At 37.0% G+C, this 26,996-nt stretch overlaps 1 protein-coding gene across 1 annotated transcript in view; it reads right to left on the bottom strand.

Moving 5' to 3' along the window:
- The window catches only part of Rb1 (RB transcriptional corepressor 1), a 133,264-nt gene that overhangs the window by 9,683 nt on the left and 96,585 nt on the right, over positions 1 to 26,996 (bottom strand). The window contains exons 18-23 of the mRNA XM_057785801.1: positions 11,574 to 11,689; positions 9,040 to 9,185; positions 7,294 to 7,439; positions 3,414 to 3,518; positions 2,219 to 2,332; positions 1,946 to 2,109 (exon numbers count right to left, since the gene is read on the bottom strand). Coding sequence (XP_057641784.1) covers positions 1,946 to 2,109; positions 2,219 to 2,332; positions 3,414 to 3,518; positions 7,294 to 7,439; positions 9,040 to 9,185; positions 11,574 to 11,689 — 791 coding nt within the window. The remainder of the gene's footprint in view (positions 1 to 1,945; positions 2,110 to 2,218; positions 2,333 to 3,413; positions 3,519 to 7,293; positions 7,440 to 9,039; positions 9,186 to 11,573; positions 11,690 to 26,996) is intronic.

Raw genomic sequence — 26,996 nt, 5'->3', positions numbered from 1 at the left:
TGGTATGTAGTAAAAGTTACTTTTTAGGTGTTCTATAATTAGAGATCCTTATTATTTTGGTTGCTGTCATTTCAACCATATCATTTATGGTTTAGTTTTGTTTCTAATTACACGGGGTTGAAACTGGGCACTTGTATATGTTAGGCTAGTGCTCTACCACCAAGCTATATCCTAAACCTTCTTTTGACAAGATTTCACTGAGTTACCCTGCAGGTCCTGAACCTATGATACTGTCTTCAGCCTCCTATGCAACTGAGATCGCAGGTCTATGTGACCAGACTCAAGGAAGTTGGAAAAGTATTTCTTTATGTAGGCCAATAAAGATTTTAAAACATACACATGGAACTGGTAGCTCTGTAGACTTTACAGTCTTCCATTTCTTTGATAACTGACACCCTTCCATGAGTATCTGATTGATCAGAATATCTAATACGCTATATGAACATACTGCTGCAATTCTCTAGAGCCTCAGCAGTGATTTACCAATTAGGATGCTCAAAACAAAGCATGCTGGGCCTGGTGGTAGTACGTAGGAGGCTAAAGCAGTAAGACTGCTGTGCATTTGAGGCTATCCTGGGCTACATACTGAAAGCTCTAGCTTCAAAGAGGAAAAAGGGTAAGTATGCACATAGGAATACAGACACACACCCTTCCATCACATTTCCAGTTATTTTTTAACTTGGTATTTTTCTACAGAGTTTGAAATTTTAATCACAAGTGTGCATTACTCATGTAACTGAATGTACTACACAGGCATTTCCTAAAACGCGAATAGAGCCCTTTTCTCCCCATTTGTTTCTCTGGCTCACCAGGTATAAACTACATATACTGAGAATTTCTGATGAAACTGCATTAATTATACTAGTTAATTGGCCCCCTACTTTATAAACATTAAGCCAATTTCAAACAGCCCATGATAACATATAATTATTCAAATGAAGAACTTCAAAGCCAGAGATATGATTTGTCATTGTACAAAATCTTTCATCTGAGAATTTTAAACAGTTTCACATTCATTTTGCTGAGCCACAGAGACCTTCTGAAACAGAAATGCCCAGTGTAATATAAGAAATCTACCAACAGAATTAAGAAAGGTGGATTTTCTTAACTGACAGTAATCTGTACTTAATAAGACATCTTCATTTTAAAAAAAAATTATTATTACTTTGCGTGTATATGATCTGTGTGTGTATGAATGTGGGCAAGCATGTCAAAATCAAAAAACAATAATACTAAGATCCATAGAGCTTACAGCAAATTTAGAATAAAAATTAAAGGCATGATGACACATGCCTTTAATTACAGTACTCAGAAGTAGAGGCAGGTGGATCTCTGAATATGTAGCCTGCATGGTCTACATAGCAAGTTCCAGGCCAGCCAAGGGCTACATAGTTGAGACCCTGCTTTAGACAGACAGACAGACAGACAGATGTATATAGATAGATATAGAGTTAAGCTAAAATGATCTATTTAGATGGCTTATGAAAACTATTACTGTTTTAGTTGGGGGATGGTGACACGTGCCTTTAATCCCAGCACGCAGACACAGAGGCAGGTGTGTCTCTTTGAGTTCAAGGCCAGCTTGGTCTACAGAGCAAATTCCAAGACAGTCAAAACTGTTGCACAAAGAAACTTTATCCCAACCCCTCCCAAAACAAACAAAAAACAAAAAGAAACTATTAGTCTTTTGAGGCACATATAAATAATTGTTCTCAAACTTTGTATAGAAGAAACCTCAGGAGCTGGGCAAGCTCATCAAGGTAAACACATTTTCTTTCTCCCCAAATTCTTTTCATACATTTACTTAATGTACATAAGGAAATTAGATACCCAACAGCCTAGCCCATTTTAAACAAAGAAAGGTTTACATTTTTATGATTAAATCAAATGAAAGTAAGCGTTATTTTTTTTTTTTTCAGCATTCCCTTAAAAAGGAAACACCAACCTTGATCTTGGAGTCATTTTTGTGGGTGTTGGCAGACCTTCTGAAATTTTATAAGGACTCTTTAGGGGTGATATATAGATGTTACCTCCAGGAATCCGTAAGGGTGAATTAGAAAACTTGTAAGGGCTTCGAGGAATATGAGGTATTGGTGACAAGGTAGGAGGCTAGAGACATAACAAAAGGGGAAAAAGAAAAAGATAATTGATCTAATGTTTGGTGGGGATTCATTATTTTGTCATTAGAGTTCTCCAATTAAAGACTATTTCAACATACCCTGGTGGAGGCATACTGTAAAATATTTGTTTTCAGTCTCTGCATGAAAACTGAGTTATAGAATACTATAATGGAATCAAACTCCTCTTCTCTGATCAAAACACGCTTAAAGGTCTGAGGAAAAGATAATAATAAAAAAAATCATGTTACATGAATTTAACAACTCTTCTCTTTAAATTTTCTTTAAAAAGTTGTACATAGTTGTATAAAAAAACCCACATTTTATAAAGAAAACAATAATCTAGGCTTCTTTAGATTTAGATTAAAGATGCGCTATTCAAAGTGAAATGTCACCAAGGTGATCCAGAGAAAGGGCCTGACAGCCAGAGAGAAAGCTTGCCATCCCTCAAGAGAGCTAGATAAGCTGTGCTGACCAAAGCCAACACTACAGCCCCCAGTATGTAGACAGCATTCACTGGCCTTAGTAACCCTCCCGTCTAAAGGTTTAGGATGTGTGCATCGCTCCTTTACAAGAAGCAGACATTTAATAGCAACACTTTTTGCAACTCAATTTTACTTTATTTATTTACTAGTAGGGTCTAGTTGTGCAATTCCATACTCATGGTACCTCTTTCTCACTTAGCATTCTAATAGGGATTATAGACCTGGGCCACTATACCCAACTTATGTAAGTTTTAATTCGGTAAAACTAAAGAAATTTTACAGGATAAATCTGTTATACAACTTATATAACTAGATTTAGAAGACAACTCAAAATATACAAACACAAAGATATCACTTTCAAAAATTCAGTGACAAATTGAAGCAATAACTCAGGACTCCCTGTTGTGCTCCAGGACTGTGTGAAATGTGTGTTATACTAAGTGTGTTTTACCATGATGACCTTTCTGTGGGAGAGAAAACTATAGACACAAAATGGGCTTACAATGGAAAATCTTATTATGTCTTAATAAGGATTCACTTATACTGTCTTTGCCAGTGGAAAAATAAAAATATACTACAAAGTTTATTTTAAATATCCTGGTTATTATTACATATAAGTGTAGTATTATTTATGAATTTCAAGTATGAATTTAGAGTTCATAGTTTGTCATAGTTTTCTAATTCCACTGTAGTTGCAAACAATTGACCAATATTATAAAATTAAATCAAAATATATGATCTCTAATAAACAACTGAAATCAATTATGAATACTGATTTATTTTCAAAGTCTTACCATGAGAGATTACCTACCTCCTGGGCAGCATGAGGAAGATCCCTGTATGCAGTTACGATGATTTTGAATTTAAGATCTATGTTCTTCACTTTGCAGATGCCATACATAGAGCACATCATAATCTAGGGAGGAGATGTGACAGACGCACTCAGAACTTCATTATATCACTGCTTTGAAAAGTATTGTTAGCTTCCTTTTGGCCTTAAAAGAAAGATATTTAATTTCTCCTAAGTTCCCCCCCATTCTGAGTTCAGTTTGAAAGTCTATAAAAAGTGTTTAACCAAAACATCTGTATTTACAAAACAAAATGCAAGCAGCTAACTCAGTCACTCAGGACTGACTATCCAGTTTATTAAATTACCCTAACTTTAGCTCTGGTTCTTTAATATTTATCAAAAGTGTTGAAACTAGAAAAAGATAATCATATGGCTTGTACTTTTTTTAAAGGTTGTGTGAAAAGGTCTCAACCTATTCCATGAAGTAACACGTAATATTTTGGTGTGTAAGGACGTGCTGGTGACAGAGACCCTATACTGTTAACCATGTTCTGGCGTGATCCAAATACAGGTTGGATTAGTTCTGTTGTTGAATTTTCATTAGGCTATATCCCTATGATAAAAGGATTTCCTATATGGTATCTTTCAATAAAACTATTTTAAATGCAAACTAAGATTTAAAAATGATTCTCTGTGGCTTTAAATATCAATTTTTCAAATTTGAATGAGCTTTTTTGCCTAATTTAGTATTCATCATTTTTGCGACATTTTGCTCATACCTGTTGTGACCAAGGATTCCTACTTACTATCTCTCGCTCAGTGGCTTACGATTGAGCCCCACACTAAGAATGCCATTTATGAAGCAGTGTCCCAATTGATATTTTCTTCTATTTTAACATTCAAAATATCACTCATAAAAATCTGAGTTGCAAATAGAATATTTCTCTAGGTATCTGACTGTTGTAGAAAGTAGTAGGAACAAAAAACCATAAATATCTATTTAAAAACCCAATGTGCTGCAACTTATACATCCAAATATATGTAAGCTAATCCTTTTATAAATTTTTGCTTAAATTATCATTCTTGTTGGGAACATTATCAATCTTTATGAAAACAAGAGGATTATATGAGAATATTATGAAAAATTATGTACCGATATAATAACCAAGATGAAACAGAAAAGTTCCTCAAACTATGCAAACTGCCAACCCTGACTAAAAAAAAAAAATTAAAAAAAGAAAATCTAACTCTGAATTATTAAACAGTAAGTATTCACAAACAAAAGCCTATGCCCATGAGGCTTCAGTGGTGAATTCAGTGAAATTCCCAGAAGACTCGCTATCAATAATTTCTTCAAAAATTCCTCTGAAATTTTTAGTTCCCAACTAATTTTGTGGGGGTCAATATTTTGCTGATACCAAAACCACACAGAACAATGCACATAAAGCAACTAAATGGCTCAAGATGAAATAAAAACCATTTCCTTTATTATTGAAAAGAAAAAATACTTAGGAATATATTTAATAAAGTAAGTGTCAGATTTGCATTCTGAAAACTACAAAACATTATTGAAAGGAATTAAAACCTAAAAGAGTAGAAGAATATCACATATGCACGGACTGAAGACTTTGTGTTAAGGTGGCAAATAGCCCCTCAAACTGACATATTATTCGATGCAATTTCTTTCAAAATCTTCAGAGAAAGTGACAAGTCAGTCCTAAAATTCATAGGAAAATGTAAGTTTCAGGCCAGTTAAACTGATCTTGAAAAGAGAATGAAATACAGCCATGTCCCTCTACCACAAAAATTAGAATGCTATAGTGACGAAGACAGTGTATTTTCAGAAGAATAGCTGTGCAACAAAAAGAATTGAGACTTTCAGAAGTATTCATATGTACATCTAAAAATCAATAAATTTCAAAAGCTGTCAACAGAAAAGTAAGAAAAAAGAAGAGGCATTTCATGAAATGGGGGTGGGGAGCGCTCAGTGGAGTGCTTACCACTAAGTAAGAGGCTCTGTTAAACTCCTAACATCAGGAAACAAAGAGGGGAAAGAGGAAGAAAATGGGAGAGGAAATGGTGTTAGAATAACTATTTTTCCCAGCACCTAAATGAAGTAGATAGATTCCCTGCTGTACACTATGTGTGAAACCAATTCAAAGTGGATTGACATTTACAAGTAAAATCTGAGAGTATAAAACTCTTGGGGAAGATGAGTGGGGCACACCTTTAATCCCAGTATCTGGGTGGTAGAGGCAGACAGTTCTCTGTGAGTTCAAGGACAGCCTGGTCGGTCTACAGAGCAAGTTTTAGGACAGACAGGATCCAAAGCTACATAGAGAAACTTTGTCTTGAAAAACCAAAACCACACCAAACCAAAACAACAACAAACAAACAAAAACTCTTGGAGAAAAGGGATGTCTTAATGACTTCAAACTTCACAATGTTTTTGTTTGGATAACAACAAAGTACCAGTAACAAAAGAAAAAAGTAACCTGAATGTCATGAGAAGTAAAACTTAAAGAACGTGAAACAACTCAAGAGGATAAAACATTTGTGGACCATGAATCTCACAGGGAAACATATAAGCAGAATGAATGAATATATATATATATATATATATCCCTGCAGCCTGGTGTGGTGGTTCATTCCCTTAATCCCAGCACTCAGGGGGAAGATTTGGACCCATCTCCATGAGTTTGAGGCTGACCTTGCAACACCATGTCTATTGAGAAAGGTTTTTTGTTTCTGTTTCTGTTTTTTGTTTTGTTTTTGATTTTTGGAGACTGTTGAACTTACTCCATAGGCCAGACTAGCCTAGAACTCAGACATCTACCTGTCTCTGCATTCCTAGTGCTGGGATTAAAGACGTCAGCTATCATGCCTGGCTAGTGTGATTCTTAACACACACTTCTCTAAAGAAGATGTTCAATATCATTAGTGATCGGCTACACTTGCCTATAACCCCATGCCCAGGGCCTCTGGCCCCCACAGGCACTGCAAACACATACACATACCCAGCCATTCCTCAAAAAAATAAATATTTATCATACAACCCAGATTGTGGTGGTAGCTGGGCAACTCTAGAAAAACACTAAAACCACTGAATTATACATTTTACATATACGCTTTGAGTGGAATATGAATTACATTAATACGCTGTTAGTCACCCCTCCAAATGTTGTTCTTATCCCCTTAAAAAAAAGAAAGGAAGCTATGAAGGATCTTTCTATAAGTCCACCTTCCCTTTCCCTCCACCCTCCCTTCCTGTTTTGGATTCCTGATTCCTTTTTCTTCTTCCTCTTTCTTTCCTCTTCTTTCTCCTCCTCCTCTTTTTTTTTTCCTTTTGATTTACTAGGATTATGTCACCAGTGCTTTATGTATAATATGCAAATCCTTCACCACTGAGCTACATCACCAGCCTTTTTACTACTTTTACTTTGGGACAGGGTCTTACTAAGTTGTCCCAGATGGCCTTGAACTGTCACATAGTACTGGCAGTCCTCAAATTTGTGAGTCTTCAGCCTTAGTCTCTTGAGAATAGTTGTGATTACAGGCATATGTCACCACTCCTGGTTAGATCAGCTGGTTTCTGGCTCGTGTTATTTCCCCACTGAAATGAAATCTAGCTTATCACAATACAGAAAAGGTTTATGCTAAATGGGTTACTTGGCAATTTTTAAGTAAATAATGTCTGTGTCTTAATTAAAATATACATATAAAATATGAAGCTCATATTTGTAAGAAGAATAACAAAAAAGTATAAATGGTATTCAACAAGTGATGATACAGATTACTAAACTAATGCAGCTGTTCACTTGAATTTAATCTTTACATGGGAAATCAGCACACAGTTAACAGTAGTAGAAAGAAATGACGGTGAAGTGATTAACTTCCTTACCTGGTCCAAATGCCGGTCTTTCATGAGCTCATACTCGTTTTGCAGTGTATGCTGAAACAGAGTCCAGATAATATGCTCTAGGTCTGGATGATCAGACAGAAGGCGTGCACATAGTGTATTTAGTCGGAGATATGCTAGACGGTATACTGCAGACATAAGGGAATGAAGCCTGTTTACTGTTCATTTTCAATATGAGTGGATTTTTTTAAACATTAAATTCCTTTATAATGTTATAAGCAGCATTTTAACAATAACCTAGCCTCTAAGACTATTTTCCTTATGAATAAATGATTCCTAGCATTAGCAGTGTTATGTATACAAGGCTCAATCATACTTGCTGAACTGGCTATTATATTATGAGACCAAGGCAGAGAGGAAGGGTCATATGATATTGTGAAACTAGGTAAACCAAATAAAATTTGCTTTGGCTCTGTAGGTAATCACTCAGCATAGATGTTGAAAATTTCCATTAACAATATTAGGTTATTTTTAAAATAATGGAATTGCGAATTATTATTCTTTTTTCAATCTTAAGAGAGAAAAAAAATCATACCATGCATATCTCCATAAATACCAATGGTGCATATTCTTGAAAACTGTAGCAGTGCAACATAACACTGAAGAGAAGCTTAGTTTATGACTTTGGAGAGAAGGAATTTGTACTTTTATCCATTCACTTTCTATGTAAAGATTAGTGGTTCAAAATGTTCCTTTAAAGATTTACACAGGGTAAACAGACCTTTTCAAAGCTAACAATTTATCCCCAAAGGTTTGAAACTTTACTGTATGTCAGACATGACAAGGCATTGTTAAAATGAAGGACCTATGGTCTTAATGTTGATTTCTGAATGAAGAGATCTAGGTGGGTTTTTTTTTTCATTTTTTTTTTTTTTTACTTTTTCGAGACAGTGTTTCTCTGTAGCTTTTGGTTCCTGTCCTGGAACTAGTTCTTCTAGACCAGGCTGGCCTCGAACTCACAGAGATCCTGCCTCCCGAGTGCTGGGATTAAAGGCGTGCGCCACCACCACCTGGCGAGATCTAGGTGTTATCCCCAGTTTCCTCATCTATAAAACTTTCTGGCTGGATTCTATTGGTTAGGAACTGCCTTTTGAAAATTCCTATATTCAACTCAAGGCCAAATCTTACTACTCAGGCTATTTGTAACTTGAATAAAATCAAGATAAGCCTTATCAAAAAAGAATCTGGCCTTTCACTCTGGCAAAGAGCTTCAAGCATGTAAAGACTTTCCTGTGCATATACACAAAGATTTGCAAGGTGGACCTTGCTATTTTAAGCTTGTACACAACCACAAAATGTCTATAACCTGATTAGTGGACTTCTTAAAAATCCTGAATATCCAAGAAATATGTCTGTAATGGGTAATACTACACTACATTATCTCAACTCTAGACAAACATTTGAAAAGCAAAATAGTATTTGTGCATTTCCAAATACTAAGTTGAAGACATAACGGAGACAATAACACTAATGTAGCATTTTCTTAGTATTTACTCTATGCTACGCCTACTGAAAGCATTTTATATGTACTAATTATCCCCTAATCCCCGTAAGGTAATAGTCTTAAAGGGCAGATTATTTCTTTTTTTCATTTTGTAAGTAAAGAAACTGAGACATGGAGATATTAAGTGAGGTGCTCAGGGTCACAGATCGTAGTACTGCAGCCATGACTCAACCCAGTAAGCCTTGGTCCAGAATCCATGCTCTTGAAAGTAATCTTTTACTAACCTTTTTTGTAAAACAGGGAAAGGGAGGTAGATTTCAATGGCTTCTGAGTATGGAAGGTTGAGGCTGATTGTGTCTCTGTATTTGCAGCAGAATTGACACGTGTAGTTGAACTTCTTTTCTTTGGAGATCTTAGAGGGGAAAGATACCTAGATATATACAAAGAATAAGTCTTCATTTCTCTCTCACACATGAGTTGTGTTCAATTATATACATGTACTCAGACACATTTTACCTATTTTATCTAATACTGTACACCAAATTCCATAAATTAGCTGGGTGGTGGTGGTGCATGCCTTTAATCCCAGCACTCAGGAGGCAGAGGCAGGCAGATCTCTGTGAGTTCAAGGCCAGCCTGGTCTACAAGAGCTAGTTCCAAGGCAGACTCCAAAGTTACAGAGAAACCCTGTCTCGAAAACCACCCCCCAAAAAAATATTCCATGAGTTAGGTTTTTAAATACAAGCTGGGAAAGATAGCTGAACAGGAAAAATATGCTACCTTTCAAACTTCAATCTCCCCGAGTTTCCTTTAGTTCACAAAACTGACAACAGTAAAATTACTTAGCTTGTACAAAATCAGGTCTCCCTTGAGTGCCAGATACAACTATCTAGTTTTGAAACGGATAGTACTACTTGAATCTCAAACCGTCAAAGGCAAAAGCAGAACACTGGATTCCTTCACCCAGTTTTTCCCATCTCAAACAAATTTCACTACAAAGCATCTAGTGTTTAAAAGTAAAAAGCCTAGGAATAAAATTTAAAAATTTCTCCATTTGTCCAATTTTTCATATATGCTATAAATCAAATCAATGCAAAACCTGTTATTTTTATCGTAAAATACATTTTAGACCTTTCATTTCTATCTTTAATGTTTATGTCAGACCAAGTCACCCATACCCCTCATTTGAGATACTTAAAGTCTTCAAACTTTTTTCTCCATTTTCTAGTCCTCAAATCTAAATGTATTTCAAATACCACCCAGACTAGTCTCTTAATACAAATTATACACAATTGCATCTGTGTCTGAATGGTTGCCCACTACCTTTATAAACTCCGTATAGCCCATAGGGACTTTCTACCTTACCTTTATTACACTGACTAGGACCCATCTACCTAAGGCTTCTTTCTAATCGCCAATTTCATCAATTTCCCCAAACAAGATGATTTTTGCCTGGTTGGCATTCAGTTGCCTTTCAGGTCTCTAGTAAAAATATCACTTCATCAGAAAAGGGAAGCCTCTCGAAATCCTGTCACTTCTCTGTCTCTCCTTCATGGCACTCCATTTGTTTCACTTACAGCACTAAGACTAAATGGACTTATGGGAGTTTATTTGTTCATTGCTTCCTTCCTCCAAGATGCAAAGCCCTATGAGGGAGAAGGACCAAGCATCTAACTTACCAGTAACTGGCACTGTCAACCTAGCGCTTAACAGATAACTTTTTACTGACTTAATATAAAGCTGACTTATGTGAATATTACCTAGCAATCAAACTCATACATGAATACAATGTCTCTGTGAGCTAGAAATACTTAGATAGAAGTTACTATGGAAATGGCATCTCAGGAAAATGGTCCCTATGTTAACTGTGGAATGCTGTATTTCTACAGAATCTGGTAGAAACATTAAGCACATTTCCATGAAAGGCAGTAGCTGGAGGGATTGAAAAAACATGGGTGTTGGTAGACTACTTGGTTCATTTCTGTTTACCTTACTTCTCTCATTCCCATTTTACAGATAACTGCTGCTCATGCAGCATCTTCTACATTACAGGGCTGGCATGGACACTAATGAAAAACAGGAATCTTAAGTACTTATGCAAATGCACAATATATAGAGACCCCTCCCAATAAATATTAGTTAGTGGTTTCTTCTCTCATCATGACTCACACTAACAATGTGCAATAATCCACACTACTCCCCATACTTATGCTATACCTCACCCCAAATGGTCTGACAAATACTCTCTGAAACAATGTTTCCTGCTTTCTGGCTGTTAGATATGCAGGCCAGTTCTGACTTGTGGGACATTTTCTCTTGCTTTTCCAATTTTCATGTTGAAATCACGTCTAATCATTAAAGCCTATCTAAAATGGCACCATGTCTGTCATGAAAAATTCCCCATTACACCAAGTCCGTGTGATTCAGCAGCCTTGTAATTCTTTATATGAGCTTATTTAGGACATGTATCTTACATTCTTCTTTTTTTTTTTTTTTTTTTAAAGATTTATTTATTTATTACATATACAGTGTTCTGCTTGCATGTATGGTTGCAGGCCAGAAGAGGGCACCAGATCTCATTACAGATGGTTGTGAGCCACCATGTGGTTGCTGGGAATTGAACTCAGGACCTCTGGAAGAGCAGTCAGTGCTCTTAACCTCTGAGCCATCTCTCCAGCCCCTCTTACATTCTTCTTAAAGAAAAAACAATGTCTTATGCAAACCTCCAGTCCTACAATTTCTATATAACGCTCTGCATTTCCCTTACAGTCAGATATCTCTAAATTCTAAAAGGATGACGCAATGCGTTTCTACTCACATGTCTGCTGCAGTGTGATTGCTCTGGAGAGGAAGGCTGAGAGGACAAGCAGACTCAAGCTGCTCAGGTCCTTCTCCGTCCTTGGATTGCTTAATGAGATCAAATAAAGGTGAGTCCTGGACAAAAGAAAATGGAATTATAACAACATCAGCAAGCATGTTTTCTCCAAGTACGTATCAAAACTACGTTACTTGGCATGGTTAAGCACTTATAACTTTAGATAGAATGAAATCCTTTACTCCATTTTGAAATTCTTGCTTTCCAATTTTGATATTGTATGCACACACACAAAAATAGGAAAATGTATGATCTTAAATATTCCTCTAACATTGAATAGATGTGTCTTGGCTTTTGATTTTTTGGGGAATATTCACTTACACACACACACACACACACACACAAAATAAGATGTATTGGTAATAAAACCAAAGTTTAAGGACAGGATTCATTTATACTTCAAATATGCCTTATGCTCATGGACTGAGGTAATTTTATCAACATTTTTGTAGAATCTTTTTGACCATGATATATCACATGAGGTAGCATCATATTTGGATGTAACAAATTTTGGACTTGGGGCTGGGAAATAGCCCAGAGATAGAAGGACTTCTTAGGCTGACTCAGTCCCCAAAACAACAACAAAAAAAGTTTTGTTTTGAAGCACTTCAAATTTCAGAGGTTTGGCTAGTGATGTGTGTAACCTTACTAGGAAAGAAGGCAGAATTTAAACAAAAGACACACAAAATATTCAAGGATGTAAAGAAGAAAATATTATCTCTATAAGCAGAATTTAATAAAACTGAAAAGATATGAAAACAAAGATAAAATATATGGTTTTACCAACAAAGATTACAACTATTATTTAAAATAACAGAGCACCACTAAAGTTGATAAAAAGAGAAGAAAGGGCTAATTAGTGTTAGGAACTAAAAGTAAAACATAACTAAAAGATAGCAGGGGACCTAAAAACAAGTTTATGTCAATAAATTAGAAACCTTAGACTATATTTTAAAAATTCTACAAAAACAAATCATCAAAGGTCAATGAAAAATAATATAATTTACATAATCTTGTCACTATTAAAAATTTGAATCAGAGCCGGGCATTGGTGGCACATACTTTTAATCCCAGCACTCAGGAGGCAGAGGCAGGCAGATCTTTATGAGTCTGAGGCTAGCCTGGTCTACATACAGAGCTAGTTCCAGAATAGCCAGGCCTACACAAAGAAACCCTGTCTCAACAAAACAAAACAAGTCAATAAATGTGAATCAGTAATTTAAAACTGCCCCACAAAAAAAAAAAAAAAGCCCTTTTAGGTTTTACCAGGAAATTTTATCAAAACCTCAAAGGAAAAATAAAATTGTTTTTAGTTGAACTATCTCTAAATTGAGAAAATGGAAACATTTTCATATCTCCTTTTATGAAGTTAGTATATCAAAAGAAATTACAACCATCTCTTATGTTGTTAAGGTTAAGGGAAGACTTTGAAACTGAAATAAAAACCAAAAGTCTGAGTTTGGAGGAACAGATCAGTGGTTAAAAGCAGGTGCTGCTTTTACAAAGGAACCAAGTCAGTTCCCAGCACACATATAACCTCACAACGGCCTTAACTTCAGCTCCAGGGGACTCAACACTCTCTTCTGGCCTCTGTGGGCATCTGCACATGTACATATACACACACATGCTGATGCATATGCACAAATAAAAATAAAATAAGTCTTAAGAACAAACAAACCAGCCTAGAAGTCATAATGAAAAAGACAACAAATCTGAACTCATATAAACTGGAAACTATTAATTATCCCATTCAACTTACTCTTTAAAAATAGAAAAATATAAAATACCAGCGAAAGATGGCAAACATAAGAAGGCATAAACTACGAACAAAGTGAATGGGAGAGGAAATGTCAGATATATAACCTGAATTCAGTGCTAACCTACTTTATCTGATAAATGGGTAAATGAAAGCCCAACAAGGAAAAGCCAACAGACAAATCAACTCTTTTTAAAAGGATTACTTTATGTGTATGGCTGCTTTGCCTGAATGCATGTCTATGTACCATGTGCACATTTTGTTTCAGATGTCCTAGAACTAGATGGTTATGTGCCATGTGCACTCTAGGAATCTCAGATCCTCTGGATGAACAGGGAGTGCACTGAACCACAGAGACATATTTCTAGTCCCCCATATGAACTTTTTACTCTCGAGAAGGTCTAGAAGCCATGATACCAGATGTCTTAGGCAGTAAGGCAAAAGGGGAATTAACAACAGGAAGATTGGCAGAACTCCAAGGTAAATAACAAGACATTTGCCTCCTCCTCTCCTGTCTATAGTGATGAAAAAATGGAGATTAGATGAGCATAAAACAGAACTGCTTGCCCTGAAGTCTGCAGACAGAATCTAAGAAGGAACCACCACAATAAAGAAGGCAGCATTCGAGAAAGGTTCTGATCACACACATTATACATCCCATACTGCTTCCTCCTCCACAGCCGAGGATGTTTGGGACTATGATCATATCCTCCAGCCATGAAAACATATGCATCAAGCTGAGTAAATGTTTATTCTAAGAGAAAAGAACAGCAGATATTAGCAAACCAAAGGCTTTACAAGGGAATTATATCCATGCAAGTCACCACACAGTCAAATCCCTTCCTGGGTAAACACAGCCTCCGGCTAACTTGTAGTGATTACACTTAAACATGAATGCCAATCAAGTGTGTCAGGGAAGTTTTTACTGTGAAAGTACCAAAGCAGACCAAATAAAAAGCACTTTGAGAGAAACATTTCAGGAAAGAAGAAATGTAAAAACAAAGAAAACCCAACAAATTAATTTACAGACGGTTGTTACCTCTAATATGGGTATTAAAATGAAACCCAGGTCCTCTGTAAGAGCAACAAATGCTCTTAATGGCTGAGCCATCTCTCCAGTTCTGGTTTGTTTGTTTTTGAGACACTCACTGTGAAGCTGTCTGGTCTGAACTTGCTATGTAGACCAAGTAGGCCTCCAACTCATATATCCCCTCTGCTTCCTTAGTTCTGAGATTAATGACATGTACCCATACCCAGCAGGGTTCATTTTTCTTAATTGTTGAGATATTTAGGTAAGATATTTACAATATTGTAAAATCAGATGATACAATGCTAAGAATTTGGACTAGGGTTTAACAAAGTATCATATAAATATTTGATGATATTATGGTTATAGTCTTATTTATAACTACAAATGCCAATAACAAAGGACAATATATCGTTTCAAACATAAACATATGCCTAGTAATCCACCTATCCACCCGTACATATGTGCATTTTGTCCAGAAGTATTGATCTGTCACTCAGCATCTTTACTCTATGTACAGTGTGAACTAATCATTCTCTATCACAAAATAACAAGATCGAAGAACTCCCTTCTTCTCCCTTTCCGTGCTTGCTCCTTCCCTGTCTTGAATATTCTTTGGCCAGAGCATTCCAAGGCTCAACCCACACCACATTCTCATCTCCTCTAACAGCATCTCCCAAGTATCTTGTCAAGAGGACTGTAACTCCCACTGCTTCTTACCTGTAACTGCTCTATTCTTATAGCACTGGTCATTACTTGTTACTACATTTGCTTACTTGCTTATTAACTATTAACTATCTCTAATGCAAGATTCAGGACAGTGCATTTTGTCTGTCGTTCACAATAGTTATTTCTAATGCTTAAAACTGCTTTGCAAACATTAGGGGCTGAATGAGTATGTACTGAAAAAATGGAATGGAGTGAGAAGATTAAAGTTCTCCAAATTTCTTGAGATTAATTCTATCTTAAAGTAAGAATAAGGTTAAAAAAAATCTACCTTAAAGTATATAAAAATAGTTATATACTCTTTTAAATCCCATAAACATAATTATAAGTCAGGCGTGGTGGTGTGTACCTTTAATCACAGCAGAGGTAGATGGATCTTTGTAAGTTCCAGGCCAGCCTGGACCACACACCATGAGTTCCAGGATAGTTAAACATAAGCAGTGCAACACTGCCTCAAACAAACAAACAAACAAACAAACAAACAAACAAACAAACTCCTTCTAATTCTCTCCTCACAATACTAGTCAAATAATATGCATCTTCTCACAAGTAGAAGCACGCCAGCTGTTTCAGACTGTCTTTCCAAATGATTTCTTTAGAGAACAAAGCATGGAGGAACACAACCGTGGATTCTGTACAGCCTGGACTGAAAAGAAACGATCTGAAACTGTAAACCATCAGTCTCTGAACAAACAGCAAGGAAATGTGAAGCACAGAGGCCAGAGGCCAGAACAGACATGCTTCCTAGCCTCTTTGTGGAGAGTCTAGTGGGAAGGAGCAGACAGTAATTAAGTAAGAAAGTAACTTTATGATTACAAATTCAGAAAGTGCTATAAAGTATCGATAAATATCTGCAAAATCTGCAAAAGTTTATAGTGTGGGAGAATAAATATTTTAAGGGGAACTGACACAATGTGAGAAACAGACATTAAAAGGGGAACAAGGCATGAGGAGTCTTGAAAGGAAGTCAGATTGTGATGAAATTAAAGAATGCTTTGCCAAATTTTGTAAAAAAAAAGAAAAGAAAAAAGGAAGAGAAAGTTATAAGTGAATGAGGAAGCATAACAAGGGCAGTTCAAAAGTCAGGAATAAAAGTGCTGGCGCTGCTGAAACGGGGAGACATAAACTGTCTATTCCATGTTATGACTAAGGTTTACAAAGACGAATATCTTATGATTAAATGACCACAATTAGAGAAATTTCCTCAAATAATCCTTGCGTCTTAACTGCGATCTTTATGTCAAAAAATCAAAATCACAAGATTATGCCTAAGAGAATTTCACTGGGCAGTGGAGCAGAGGGTGCCTGAACTGGCCTTGTTCCACAGTCACACAGATGAGTATCTTGAATATCACCATAGAACCTTCGTCCGCCGACAGATGGAGAAAGAGACAGAGACCCACATCGGAGCACTGGACTGAGCTCCCAAGGTCCAGTTGAAGAGCAGAAGGAGGGAGAATATGACCAAAGAAGTCAAGACCGTGAGGGATTGGTCCACACACTGAGACAGTGTGCCTGATCTAATGGCAGCTCACCAAGCCCAGCTGGACTGGGACTGAACGAGGATGGGATCAAACTGGACCCTCTGAATGTGGCTGACAATTGGGGCAGACTGAGAAGCCAATGATAATGGCACTGGATTTCTCTGTGTCAAAGTCCTTGCTGCCTGAAATTCTCTTTGTAGGCCAAGATGGCCTTGAAATCACAGAGATCCACTTGACTCTGCCTCTTGGGTGCTAGGATTAAAGGCATGTAAGACATGCCTTTTTTTTTTAAAGATTCATTTATTATGTATATGGTGTTCTGCCTACATATATGCATGCATACCAGAAGAGGGTACCAGATCTCATTATTTATGGTAATCAGCCACCATGTGGTTGCTGGGAATCGAACTCAGGACCTCTGGAAGAGCAGTTAGTGAGTGTTCTTAACCTCTGAACTATCTTTCTGCCCCTTGTCATGATGTTTTTAAAACCATGTTTCTACCCTATTATCTCCCCCTAACTGCAGTTCCATCTCTTAAAATCTCATCAATCATTCATCTGAAGACACCAAGACATAAAGCACATTCATGGTAGTCCCTACTACATAGAGTTATTAATAATCTAAACAAAAGCCTTGGTACTATTACATTTAGATCTGGATTGTGTCCCAAATACTCATGTTCAAAGTTTGGTCTCCAATCTATGCCACTAATAAGAGGAGGTAAAACTTTTAGAAGGTATAGCCTAGTGGGAAGAAGTGAGGTCACTAAAGGTATGATATTGAAGGGGATATTGTAATCCTGGCCCCTTCTTCTCTCTGCTTCCTGTACTATGTATTTTTGGCCTTAATGTTCTGTCCATCTTTAAGACTCAAAACAATGGAGATCAACCTTTGACCCATGAGGCAAAAATAAACTTTACTCCTTTTAAGTGGATTTTCTCTGGTATTTTGTCAGAGACAGAAAACTAACACATGGGTAAAGAAGGTGGCACATAACAAACCAACAGGTACTCTGCCCTAATGCTATAGTAAAGTACCAATGACTTTACTTACACTCTTTTAGTTCCACTCTAAAGAAGACACTATTTCTTTTACTGCTCTTTTAAAAATATGAAAAGTAGCTAAGAGTAAACTGCTAGGCACAGTAAATGATAGGTACAGAATTTGGTCTAAAGCTATTCGACTCTAGAGTCCCTATTTTTTAGTTTTTAGCTTTTGTGTTATACTTTATAGCCTAATAAGTAAAACAGATTTCTAAATAAAAATATCAACAAAGTAATTAATTACACAATATTAAAATGTACAAGGTATACAGAAAACAAAGGAGGAACACTTAACTCAAATCAGGTGTGTTAGGGAAAACAACTTAGACTTCATGCCTGAAGCAAATCCCAAAGAAAGATTATTTTAAGTGAAAAGGAACAGGGCACAGAAACAGAAGAGGAATTACGACCCTAGAGAAACTTTATGTAGTTCATTAATAATAATAAAAAAGAGCCATTTTCCATTTTAAAATGAAATCCCTAAGGCTAGGTAATTTACTAAGAGATTTATTTAGCTGGGAGTTCTGGAGCCTGACTGTGTAAACATCATGGTGCAGGCTCTGCTTTGACCCTCCCTGCCTGTGTCACCACAGGGTAGAGGGAATCATATGAAAGACGAGTAATTAGATGTAAGACGGGAAGTTAGAGCACTAAGAGGGGCCTGGCTCTCTTGTTGTAACAAGCTTCTACATCAGCACACTGAGAACCAAGATTCTAAATAGTCAAACCATAGCAAGGCTGTAACAAACAAGATGATACATGTAAAGTGCTTAAATGGCACATAAGCCCTTAAGAAAGCAATTATTAGTTCTACAAAACTAAAACACAAATGTATAACAAGGACACAAGAAATGATAAACTTACTTGAGGATATCTAAGGAGGTGACTAACAAGTTCTACATAAGACTTTGAAAGCATCTTCCAAATAAAATCCCAGGATCTGATATAATGAACACTTAGTAATAGTTTTACACATCAGTAAAATCTTCTATCAGTAACATTAGTAAGTAATATGACCACATCATAGAATAAGTTAAATACGGCAAGTCACAAATAAGAAAGCTGATGACAGATTTGCTTTCTAGCAGACACAGCATGCAACCTTCACAGCCTGCATCCAGGATCATCCAATAACTTATAACAGTGATTCTTTACATGCTTGTGTATTATACAGACCACCCACCCCTAAACTGTGCCAGGATTAGTCGGTGCCACCGAGCGATATGTCAAAAGTGACAGCATGAGACGTCTGAAGTTAGCTTATTAAAGACTTGGCAGTTTCCATCTTAGGAGATCTTGCTTCTGAGAGGGGGAACCAGCTGCCATATAACAAGCAGCTACGGGCAGGCCCATGTGGCAAAGCCTCTGGCCATCAGCCATGGGAGTAAACCTTGAAGCCAATCAGTAAAGCCTTAAGCTGACTATAAAGCTGGTTGACAACTTCAAGATCTCTCATGAAAAAATATGAGCCAAAATCACACATCTATAGTGCTTCCTGACCTTCAGAAATTCATGATAACAAACATTTATTGTTTTAATTGCCAATAGAAAACTGATACCTCAATCAATAACTAATACAGCCAAAACTTGATTTTTAAAGCCACTATGAAGAAGAGATGCAATGGCATACTTCTGCAAGTAAAATGCTGGTATTTTTCTCTGTAGCACTGCTGCCACCAGCACTCAGGCAAGCTGCCTCATGACATTACTTATCTGCTTAAACTAACTGTCAGTGTAATTGTTCTCTACATATTTGCTGCTTTGGTAACTAATCCTGTGAAGGAAACCAGATTCTCACTGTCAGTAAGATTACTGTGAATCTCATCAAATAAACAATACTGCCAGAAAAGAGGAAGCTGTAAGTTTATTCTAAATGACCTTCCATAATTAGTATGCACTTCTAAAGCAAGCACAAACTTCTCCTGAGATTAAAAAATGTCAAGACTATTCAGACACAGTGCTCCTAAAAGAGATTCTGATTGCCCAAGGAGAAGGGAAGTCTCCAGTGCTGGTAGAAAAACTAACAATGGGGAAGCAACAGCAGGAACTGCTATTGTGTGCTGGTGTTTTAAGGAATATTATTGGACCTGCATTACAGGAAATGTTTTGTACTATCCAAAGCCACTGTTTTGCCTCACAAAAGGAAACTAGGATAGAAAATAGAAAACTTCTGGCCTTGGCCTTTCTGCTAGCTCTTTCCCATTTACTTCTCCAGTCCTTTAATAGTGATACTCCTCTAGATACTTTGTCTGCTAGAACTACTGTTGTGGGTTTACCTACATCTGATCTGTATATTTCCAAATAGATATTAGGACCAAAGTATTCTTTCACTGCAAGTCCACACTTCCAATTGGATCATAAAGATTCCCATGTGAACATACGACAAATGTCTCAACTATAGCATGTGAACAAGAACACTCATTCCCTTCACCACTAGTCAGCTTTGATTCTGCCCAGTACTGTTAGGATAGCTATGCTATCAACCACTGATCTCTGATCTCTCTACAGATATGGAAATCATCCTTAGTAATCCTTAATTTCCTTTAGGCTTCTAAACTTGACTCACTTTTTTTTTTTAAAGCACATTTTAGTCTTTGTATTGAAAACTGTCTTCCTATGGTCTGCATAGAGTAGGCCTTGCTTTTTCCCTACTATAAGATTAATTTAGTTTATTTTACGTATATTAGCATTTTTCCTGCATGTATGAATCAACAGAATCAGTGAATAGAAGATAACATAAGCAGGAAAGGTATTTTTTATTTGTTTGTTTTGCTATTTTTTGGTGCTGGGGAGCAAGCCTAGGGCCTTGGCCACTGAGCAATATCCCAAGCCCAACAGGAAAGATTTTTTATGTGCATGTCCTGTTTTCCTAGGTTTGTAATCAGGACAACAATCTAGCATCCTTTAATGGTCAGGTCAAAAGGGCCCACTTCTTTTAACTAAAACAACAACAAAAGGCTGGGCTCTGACAGGGGCTCCTATAGAGCCCATCCTTCCGCTCACTCTCCTTCCGCTCTTTTGTTTTCAACCTTTCCAAGGCAAGGCTGGCAACATCTGGTATTGATAGGAAACCCTCACATTTCCCAAGAATTAGAATCTGTTGATTAAAGTAATTGCAGTGGCAAACTAATAAAAATGACCATGGAACTTTTGCTGTGGGTTGGACGACCAGACTTGGAGCCTCACCAGTAGCCCTAGACAGTTGAGTGCGCCCATCTGTAATGAGCCAGTCTCCTTCCCTGGGTCTAAGCAGATTAAGAGCCCAAATGCCTAACGTCAAATTATGTTTCTGGTTATACTTATATCTAGAATAGTGTTCATATAATTAGATCTTTAAAACATCTGTTGTCTATTTTAAAAATACTGTTATCTATTTAAAAATATAATAGTCACTTTGGTTTTGAAGATAAAAAATTTTTAAAGATAAAAATGTTAAATTTGAATACTAAAAACTACTTTTAAGTTAAGGATAAAGTGACATGTTTATTCAGAGCCTCTCTGTTTTTTGTTGCTTGTTTTAAAAGGACTAATTTTGCTAATTGATTCTAACCTATTTCTTTCTATAAGGAAATACTCTTACATGGGAGGGCTTGGAAGGATGAAAGGGAAAGGGGAAAATGACATAATTATATTATAATCTTAAAAACAATTTAAAAGAAAATGTTCTATTTAAATATTACATGAACTACAATATGATCATATTATTTTCTTTCTACTGCAAGTGACACAGAATCAAAATTATCCAGTTAAAGTTGTCTTTTCCTTAAAAACTTCACATTTTATGTAACACTTATCTTTTAGGGCCTTATTTTTACTTATTTTCTTTTTTGTAAATTTTATTTTTATTTATATGTGTGTATATGTGCTCACAGAGGTCAGAAAGGGTACCAGATCCTTGGACTTGGAGTTACAATCAGTTATGAGCCACCTGATGTGGGTGCTGGGAATTGAACTAGGATCTTTTAGAAGAGCAGCAAGAGCTCTTAACTGTTCAGCCATCTCTCCATCCTTTTAGTGAAGATCTGATCTAGGCTTCCAACCTGGCAAGGAAAGAGCTCCACCAGTCCCCTACACTAGACCACACTTTTATTTTTAAATTGTATACCCCTTTCCTCAAACTTTTGTATAGTCTTTAATTTTTTATTATTATTTTCTGTGTATGGGTATTGTTTTGCTTGCATGTGTATCTGTACACCGTGTGCATGCCTGGGCCCACAGAGGCCAGAAGAGGTCACTGTATTTCTGGAACTGGAGTTACAGATGGTTATAAATTGCCATGTGGGTGCTAGTATCAATCCTGGGTCCTCTGGAAAAGCAGTTGGTGCTCTTAAACAATGAACGAGCCATCTCTCTAGTCCTAGAAGGTTTTCTCTTTTTTATTACATTTATTCACCTTATTTTATGAATGAGTGTTTTGCCTGCATGCATATAGATGTACCTCACACATGTTTAGTGTGCTCAGAGGTCAGAAGATACCACTGAATCCCTGGAACTTGAGTTCCAGATGACTGTGAGTCATCATGTGTGCTTTATAAGTAGAACCCAGTCCTCTGGAAGAACAACCCGTGCTCTTAAGTGCTAAGCCATCTCTCTAGGCCCCAGAAATCCTTTCTCTCTCTGTCTCTGTCTCTCTCTGTCTTCTCTCTCTCGGTTTTTTGAGATGGGTTTCTCTGTGTAGCCCTTGCTGTCCTGAAACTCTGTAGACCAGGCTAGATTTAAATTTAGAAATCACCCCGACTTTGCCTCCCGAAAAAAAGCTGGAATTAAAGGTTTATGCCACATGCCCAGCAATATCAGTTAAATTTCAGTCATGTTAAGATTTCAAAAAGCTTATATATAACTCAGACATAATAACAAAGTTTTTTGCTTAATATTTACCTAAGCTTTAATCTAAATGTCTAATATTCTATCAGGAAAAAAAGACTGGAAGCTACATGAAACAGTGGGGTGTTGTGGATCTGATGCCCCACTGGCCTGCCTTTTGGCGCCGGCAGCATGTCATCACTCACCCCACCGCTAGGCACGACGCATTTCCATTGTCGCAATGCTATGAGAAGAGCTAGGCAGTGACACAAGCACCCTTAAAGGTCCCAGCCACACCATATTGCTCTCAGTCTGTCTATCTCATGTCCCCACCTGACATGGCCTTTCTCTCTCTTCCCTCTCCTCCAATAAACCTCTTGCATTATCAGATCGATGTGAGTTCTTAGTTGCTCACCTTGGCCAGCTAGCCAAAGTAACCTTTTCCGACACTTACTTTATCATTACAACTTGAGTTATGCCAAGAAGCTAGGATTGCAGTTCCAGCTCTGGCAATAAACAACCATGACCAAAGAATTTGCTTCTCACATACTTATGAAGAAGTCTCTCTTCTTCAGCTGTGCTTGAGTGACTGACGCAATTGGAATTACAGAGGTGGGGGGGATGCCTGAGCAGACTACTCTTGGGTTTTAGGATAAAGTTCTATTGCAACATTAAAGAAGTCTAGAATTAACCCAGTGTGTAAGATACTCAATAACTAACTCAAACAAATCTTTCTCCTAAGGCAAGCCTCTGTCTACCACAAGATTGGCTTCTGCTGCCCATGTTCAATACTAACAAAGTATGTACATGGCATTACTTAGGACCATTCCCTCTTCTGGCATGCATCTAGCACAGGAATTATCTGTTCAATAAAATGTAATGAAGCAAAGCACACTGTCTTAGTTCATCTTACAACTCAACTAGTATCTGAAAGTTCAGGAAACTGGCAACTTATTGCATCTAACTAGGTTTTTGGTTTGTTTGTTTGTTTGCATTTTACAACCAAAATTTTTCATTTCATTTTGTTCTGAAAACCATTTATAAAGTCAGAAGGGCATAGTTAGGATAGATTTTTGCCCGAGGTAAAGTCCAAGTTTAGGAACAAAAACATCTTTATATCTCAAGATGAGAGTTCTTTTCATTATGCATATACAGACCTGCCCTTTTTCACTTAACATACATGCATAAGGAATAGGCCTAAGGACATAGAGAGAGGGCTCTGTCTTAGTCCCAGCTTTGTGATCCTCCACCATCTGCCCCCTGCCTAATCCTAAAACAATCATAACTCCAAATTCTACTTTCTTCAGTAGCATTTTTTTTTAATTTTAAAACAGAAAGAACTGAAAAAGATTTTAGAGATCTAATCCATGTCTTTTTACAAATATAACAGAGAAGTTAAATAACTTGAAAAAGGTCAATATTTTAGTGATAAAGATTAAAACCAGGTCACTAAGAACCTAGTTTAATTGGTCTTTTCACTACTTCTTACTTCTTCCAAAGTAACTGAAATAACTTTAAAATCAGCAACCCTCTTTGTCAGTGTTTACAAAGATTTCATTATCATCTGGGCAGTAGTGGCATCGCACGCCTTTAATCCCAGCACCCGAAAGGCATAGGCAGGTGAATCTCTGTGAGTTCAAGGCCAGCCTGGTCAACAAGAGCTAGTTCCAGGACGGGCTCCAAAGCTACAGAGAAAACCTGCCTCGACCCCCCTCCCCAAAGATTTCATTATCAAATTAAACCCTATGTCTCAATGCATTTTCTATACTGCTCTTATAGAAATTTAGGGTGGGAACAGATTATCAAGTCCTCAAAGAGTAAAAATTTTGTGTATGTGAAGGGTATTAGGACTATATTAATAAAATTACACCAGGACTAATTATTGTGAACACTAGCTCTAGCCTTCAAGACCTGCAATTGGAGATGTTCATTTGTGTTTTAAGAAGCTGTGTAGCTCCTTGAACTCATTATGTAGCCCAGGTTCGTTTCAAACATTCCATCTTCCTACCTTTGCCTATGGAACGCTGTAATTATAGACAGGAGCCACCAGAACTGGCTTTCGTTCTCCTTCAGAGACCTCATGGTCTCACAGTACCAGTGGTGGGGCCAGAGGGGTCATCCACCTTCTTAAAGGCCTGGGCCCTAACTGCTATCTCTGTTTCTACCAGGAACTCACTAAATTAGCTGGCTAGGATTACAAGTGCTGGGAGTGACTTTTTGTGTAAGCATGTGGCTGCTGCCGATTTACTGAGTATAATAAGGAACTTCTACCTGGCCCAGTTTCTCTGCTCTTACACATATTTCTTCCTCCTGCTCCTCTGTGGTACATATTTCTTGTCCACACTAGTTTCAAAATTACAAATTCTTAAACGTTAAAGGTAAAAAATTGATTCCCTGATACTGAAGAGTGAAGGCCCAATGTGACACCTTAAACATTCAAAGAATTCAAAGAATCTGGACCAAATAGGAAGCAGGAAGGGAACTTTGTACAGCCTAATTCCTTTCTTTTACAGCCAAGGAGCCAGATTCCCCACTGGAATGAAGTGACAGTACAGGAAATGCCTGCATTCCCTGCTGGGTGTTCTCTGCAAACTTTCATACTTTCCCACTTAGAAAAAGATATGAGCAGCCATTATTTTATATACTACAGCACAATTTCCTATTCACGCACAAAGAATCTATGCTAGTAAGCGACAAGTCTAGATTCCTTCCAGATTTTCTATAAAGGAAAAAAACCTTCAAATATTTCAGAGATTATTTGCGGATCCCTTCTTCAGATCAGTGTTTGTTATGTGTTTTGAGCCATAGTGTTTCAGTCTCAGGCTATGATGAAACCAGTACCCAAGGAAGAGCAGATAAAAAGGCTTAAGAGATTTCAAGGTCACCAGAAGCAGATCCTCTGCACTAAAATGTTAAGCTTAATCCATCACTGAACCATGTATGTGTGTATTTATAAAATATACCAAATGATAATACATTTAGCCAGAATTACAATTAGACATTTGGTGCTTGTCCTAAAACAAAGCTGACAAGAAATGTCCTTTCACAATGAAGTATTTCTGTCAACACATGGCAGATTAATTTCAGAATCAAAAGGCAACTTTTCCTGGATACTCTCATGGTTGTATTTATTACATAAGGGCAACACATAATTTTTAAAATAAAATGCATCAGATTCTTTTCACCGACTTCTCTAATATTATTTTACATACCTTTTTTTATTTTAGACTACCATATGGTTTTCATTATTTTACTACTGTACAAATAAAAGTATTATATAAAATTTATTTATTTAACATTTATTACATTTAAACTGAATATTTTTTAAAATAAATTAGTTTAGAACGGTATTGCTCACACTTCTCACATTTTCAGAATTTCATTTTATCATTTTCTGGGATATTGGCAACTGAGCCCAGGGCCTCAAGCATGCTCACGGCAGAGCTCCACATCCTAAAAACAGGTTTTTCTACTTGCATCTGGGTGTTTTGCCTCAATGTATATCTATGCATTAAGTGCATGCGATGCCTACAGAGTCAGAAAAGGATCCCTTGGAACTGGAGTTACAGACATTAAGCATACATACGGTAAGCTGCCATGTGGGTGCTGACAATAAAACCTGGATACTCTGGAAGAACAGGAAGAGCTCTTAACTGCTGAGCCATCTCTCCAGCACCTCCACCTAATTCTTTTTTGAGACAGGATTCCACTGTGTCGATATGACTAGCATAGAACTTAGTATGTATGCCAGTCTGTCCTAAAACTCCTGAGTGCAAGGATTAAAGGCATGCACCACCACTCTCAGCAAATTATTAACTCTTTTACATTGACTTTCTTTTACAACATCCTAAAAAACAGTCTACAAGATATTTCACAGACTTATTTATTTAGTTTTATGTGTATGAGTGCCAGCCTGCGTGTGTGTGTGTGTGTGTGTGTGTGTGTGTGTGTGTTGGGGGGTACATCATATTCATTCCTGATGTAGCCAGAAGAGGCTGTTGGATTTTTCAAATTGGAGTTATGAGTAAATCACCCCATGTGGGCACTGGTGGTCCTGAGTTCACTCCAAGAATAGCACATGCTCTTAACCACTGAGCCACCTCTCCAGCCCCACTATAATTATTTTAAATATTATAATTTCCTTTAAATTCTTCTTAGAGGCCGGGCGGTGGTGGCGCACGCCTTTAATCCCAGCACTTGGGAGGCAGAGGCAGGCGGATCTCTGTGAGTTCGAGACCAGCCTGGTCTACAAGAGCTAGTTCCAGGACAGGCTCCAAAACCACAGAGAAACCCTGCCTCGAAAAACCAAAAATAAATAAATAAATAAATAAATAAATAAATAAATAAATAAATAAATAAATTCTTCTTAGAAACAAGAGAAAAAATAAATAATTTTACTTGATTCATTAAATTGATCTGTAACAGGATGGTAGGAGGTAAGTGACAGACAGTAAGACTAGAAATAGAGAGATAAAACATAATATTCATATAGGTAAATATGCCTAAGTATATGTATAACTGTGGCA

Source organism: Chionomys nivalis, chromosome 12 (assembly GCF_950005125.1).
Source record: "Chionomys nivalis chromosome 12, mChiNiv1.1, whole genome shotgun sequence".
In the NCBI taxonomy this organism is placed as follows: domain Eukaryota; kingdom Metazoa; phylum Chordata; class Mammalia; order Rodentia; family Cricetidae; genus Chionomys; species Chionomys nivalis.
Note: the sequence above shows the minus strand (reverse complement) of the source record. Positions and strands in the feature narration are given on the sequence as shown.